Source organism: Sodiomyces alkalinus (genome assembly GCF_003711515.1).
Source record: "Sodiomyces alkalinus F11 unplaced genomic scaffold SODALscaffold_2, whole genome shotgun sequence".
Classification (NCBI taxonomy): Eukaryota; Fungi; Ascomycota; class Sordariomycetes; order Glomerellales; family Plectosphaerellaceae; genus Sodiomyces; species Sodiomyces alkalinus.
Window position 1 is genome coordinate 2,455,442 of NW_021167080.1, and position 4,780 is coordinate 2,460,221.

Genomic DNA, 4,780 nt, shown 5'->3' on the forward strand with positions numbered 1-4,780 from the left:
CCCGGGAGGCGGGACCTGGTCCCCATCCATGCATAACATCACTGGCCCATCCGCCCCCAAATAGGTGGCTCGATGTACCTCCGTGCAGCTGAGATGTACCTAGCTGTACCCAGGCTTGCTCACTTGGCCGTTGGTGCCTCGACACGAAAATGCCATTTTTTTGTGCCCTCCCTCCCCCGTCCCCCATCTCAGACCGGCCCCCGGCCAGCTCATAACACCTGTGCGGTTCCCCCTCGATGGCAGTGTCTCTGGTCCTTTTTTTGTGTTTTAGGGGAGACGACTCGGAGGGGAAAAAGGCATCTTTACTAACACGTTTATGCTATTAGGATTCCTTGGCCTGTAATGTCGAGTCCATTATTTTGCCGTTGTCAGCTGCGGAAGCAGGACACTTGACGACCATATCATTGAGGCTGGAGATTGGAATTAGCACTTTCCTACCACCTCTCATTTATTTCTTGCAGAGCGAGCATTGCTGGAGGCGCCAAACATCTGACATGAACCCCGGTGTGAGCAGGACTTTGAATCTTCACCGGCACCCGGGCTGGACTACATCGAGCTACCATCTCAAGGCCATGAGATGCGGTACGTGTACAAGCTCTCATTGGCTTCAGCCCCCTTTCCGAGGGTACCGGGCGATTAAAATAACCAGGGCGACCTATCCCTTCAGCACATTTGCACGCCCGATGTGTGCTTGCTTGCCTGCCTGCCCTTGCTTTTCTCCGCCTGCGTTGCAATATTTCTGCTCCTGCCCTCTCTCGCTTTATCGCTCCGTCTTCTTCCTCTACCTTACCTGCTTACTTGCCTGCCCGTCGGGTCTGCCTCTGTCCGTCTATCTTATCCTTCTTCCTCGTTCTCCAACGGTCTAGCCACTGCCTTTCCCCATTTTGCACTTTGCTTTGTTCTGCTCTAGCCTTACCTGACCTGCTCTTGCTCTTACCTCGCTCGACGCATCCCTGGCCGGTGTCCTGGTCTGACATCGGACGACGAGACGAACGCACTTCGAACCCTGGCTCGGCCAGCGGCAGACATGCGAACTCATGGGTAGCTGCTTTGGCGCCAGACGTGCTACCTAAATTCTGAGCGCTTCGTTCCCCGCTCAGTGCTGCAAGCTGGTGGGCGTGCAGCTCCCGATCCTGTGTCCTCTGTCCTCGTGCAACGCCAGTGCTGGCAGTACGACCGGTGGGTGACACTGACACTGTGTTCCGTATGGAGTCTGCGGTGCAGTAGACGGCGGCCGTCGCCCCCGTTGTCGTGCCAGCATCTATCTTGTCTTTGGTCTTCTTTTCGCGCTACGTTCTGCCTTGACCCTCTTTCTCTTTCTCCTTTCCCCCTTTTTCTACTTCAACGGGGTTGCCCGGCCGTATTCCGACTGACGGGGGTATACTTAGATACGACCATAATACCAATGGTCCCTCTCTAGCATTAGACGCACCTACCCAGTCGACCTCCGGATTGATAAGTTTATTCCCACCTCCCGTTATAAACCCGACCGCCACCACAACGTACTCCCCAGACGGGAGTTCATATTATCCCCCCAGCCACATCTTTCCGAACCTGACGCGACTGGGCTCAAAGTAGGTTGCACCCGCCCCCTTCTCAAGCGGCACTCGAGCACTGCGACAGACTCTCGGGTGACAGGGAACGTCAAGCAAGGGCTCACCACTTTTCTCAGTAACACATCCTCGACGGGCATGCGCTCCACGGCACTGCCTCATCCTGGAGCCCAGATCAGCGCCCGAGAGCAGTACTCTACTTCGACCCCATTATTCAGGAGGGTATCTGAACAACACCCGAGGTCCCCCTCCTTCCCGTCATCCCTCCGACGCCACCCTCTCTCCCCTAGTACGAGCCCGATCACCAACTTCACCAACACAGCCAGAATGGATCCTAGCCAGTACTCCCCGAAGGCGCCGGGCAGTGTGCCTCCGCTGGGTGCCATCACCACACTGGGGACTCTCGTCTACCTCGATGGGAGTCCCGGAGGCGTGCCGATTAAGATAGACATTCAGGGGAACATTGATAAAGGCTTCTTCCAAGCTGAGGGCGAATGGACCTGCTACAGGCGAAACTATTTCTCCTGCGTCTGCTCTTACAGCCTCACGCCGTATTACCCCAACCAGCCGATGCCGATGCAGTATACTCAGAACGGGGCCCAGCAGTCTTACACCGTCGTGGGCTTTGCCATGTGCATCTCGGCCGTAGTTGCCGACAGTGATCAAACGATCGACCTGGTTCAGCACACACCCAAGAGAGACAAAGGGCCGACGGCCAAACCCGAAAAGGTTCGGCTCCTCCCGAAGACGCCCCAAACCACCCATCACTCCCTTGGCCTCTACGGTCACGATCCCAGCGGACTAGGAGGCGCCCCTCGCATGGGCTATGCCGGAGACCCTTATTCCGGTACGGCGCTACCCGGGGACGCTTACCAGACGGAGCACACGTTCGAGAGAATCCAGTTTAAACAAGCCACTGCGAACAACGGGAAGAGACGAGCTGCCCAGCAGTACTACCATTTGTTAGTGGAGCTCTGGGCCGACGTGGGCAACCAGTCGCCAGACAGCTACGTTAGAATTGCACATCGCAAGTCGGCCAAAATGATTGTCCGCGGCCGATCTCCAGGCCATTATCAAAACGAAAGGCGAGGCAGCACGAGCAGCGGACCCGGTGGCTCGGCTGGTAGCATGGGCGGATATGGGGGGAATCAGCTGATGAGCTCTGACTATGCGTCGGGGAATACCATGCTCGGCGGCGGCTACGGGGCAGGCTTTGATTCTAGGGGCGGAATGCATTATGGGGGGGCCCGGCATCACCACGACCTGCCCCTGGAGCTCTCGATCCCCCCGGACGAGGCCAAGCATATCGACACGGCCAAAGGGTACCAATATTTCCCGGGTTCGATATACGAAAGCAGTCACCAAGACGGGAGAGGTGGCGTCGACATGTTCACCAACGGCCATCACCATCGGTCGGGGCAGGAAGGCGTGGTGTCTCACATGGCCACGGGGGTCGACCAGACCCAGGACCGGGCCAGAAAAGATCCGGAAAACGGCCTTCTTCCCAGCTTGTTCCACCAAGGCCCTCTAGCCTCAAGTCAAAGATGTGGGCCCTTCGATGCCAAAACGGCATCCGGGGGGTACTACCCGACATTGACGCCCCAGCCCGGAATCGACATTCCTAACATCGTGTGATGACGAGGGACGAGAAGCGTTTTCACGTCGCGGCACCGAAAAGGGGGTCTTTTGACATTTGTAGGACTAGGAAGTTCAAGGCGCAACAGGGGTCCGATTGGACATGGAACATGGAAACGGGTTTGGGAACACAAAAGCAAAAGCCAAGAACATACACGGTGGAACGAAGACCCAGAGGCTTGGGTTGGGGAAAACTCCCCACGAGAAGGAGGACCAGAATCAAAACGAAAAAGGACCAAAAAAAAATTGAATGAATGAAAGAAAGACATATCTGACAAAGAATGAACCCCCACCCCCCTGAAACGGACCGGAAACGGACCGGAAAAGAAAGCCCCTGGAGGAGTTCTGGGCATGCGAGAGGGAATGGGATTACTTTGGGTTGGGAAGATTGGAACAACAAGCGCGGAATGACGAACGACGAGCATTGTAAGGGATACCCGGGATACAACTGCCTTTGTATGTAGCCTTTTCTTTCCTTTCTTTCTTTTTTTCCTTTTTTTCCTTTTTTCCTTTTCCCCTTTTCCCCTTTTTCACACCCTTTTCTCTTTTAATTTATTCTTTTCGCTTCCCCTACTCATTGGGGCACCATTCCTTTCATGTCTTTTCTCTTCTTTTCACCCTCTATTTCTTGTGACTTTTACTATGTATTGTGTGGGGAGATGGCAATGGCAACGGAGGAGGATAAATGGGTTGGAATCCGTGATGTGCTGCGCAGGTCAAGTCAAGAATAGGCATGCCAGGCTCAGGACTGAGGAAGCGCAGAGGGGTACGGAATACAGAAGTGGTTGTCGGGAATGTAGGGTCCTAGTACAGATACAGTACGCGGGAGTACGAGCGGGATCAATACCAGCACTGAGTACGGATAGGTTTGGTCCGAAGGAGAGAGGACAAGTTAGATGGATTTCCTCCGATCTATTTTTCCTTGCCCATTCTTCTCTTCCCCTCCTCTCGTCCTCCTTTCTTCGTACTTCGTATCTATTGTCGCTACCTGGTTTCAACCTCCTATAGGTATTTTCGTTTGGATCCTCTTGTTCGTACCTGTTCGTACCCAGACTCGAGCCGGAGAGAAAGCGGGGCTGAAGAGCTACGAACTGTTTGTATGTGCTGTACTGTACGTACCTTACTCCGTAGTAATAAATCCCATTTTCTTGCTCGAGTCGAAGACTCCATGTTCTAGCAGGGGGATGGAAGAAAAAAAAAGGGCCCCAGCCAATCCAAAGTCCAAAGTCGGTTGGGATGTTTTGATCAGATCTTTATGACCGGGGCTCTCAAGCCTCGTGAGGGGGGTGGGATAATTGGACGGGCCGCAGGAACAACGGGGTCCAGACTTGCACAATCCACTGTACGAAGTAATTATTACGGGCGTGAGTGACATGGGGATGGGATGGCGGGACATGGCGTAGAGCCACGGGCAGGCAGCGGCGGATAAGGCACCCTTGGGATTTCATAAAGTCTCACTCGACTGTTACCGTTTACTCGTCGCAGTCTTGTCCATCCATCCCTGTACGTTGGATGCAGCAAGCGCGGAGAAGTTCCACACACTCTCTCCCCTGATATGGAAAAAGAAAGCTCGTATCCGCCACGGCATGGGG

General features: G+C 54.6%; 1 protein-coding gene across 1 annotated transcript; it reads left to right on the forward strand.

Annotated features, from left to right (window-relative positions):
- Positions 1 to 1,880: 1,880 nt before the first annotated feature.
- Positions 1,881 to 3,188, forward strand: SODALDRAFT_321891 (p53-like transcription factor; the record flags this gene model as incomplete). The annotated part of the gene is made up of 1 exon (XM_028609662.1): positions 1,881 to 3,188. The coding sequence occupies one exon, from the start codon at positions 1,881 to 1,883 to the stop codon at positions 3,186 to 3,188; it is 1,308 nt and encodes a 435-aa protein (XP_028468374.1).
- Between the last annotated feature and the right edge of the window lie 1,592 nt (positions 3,189 to 4,780).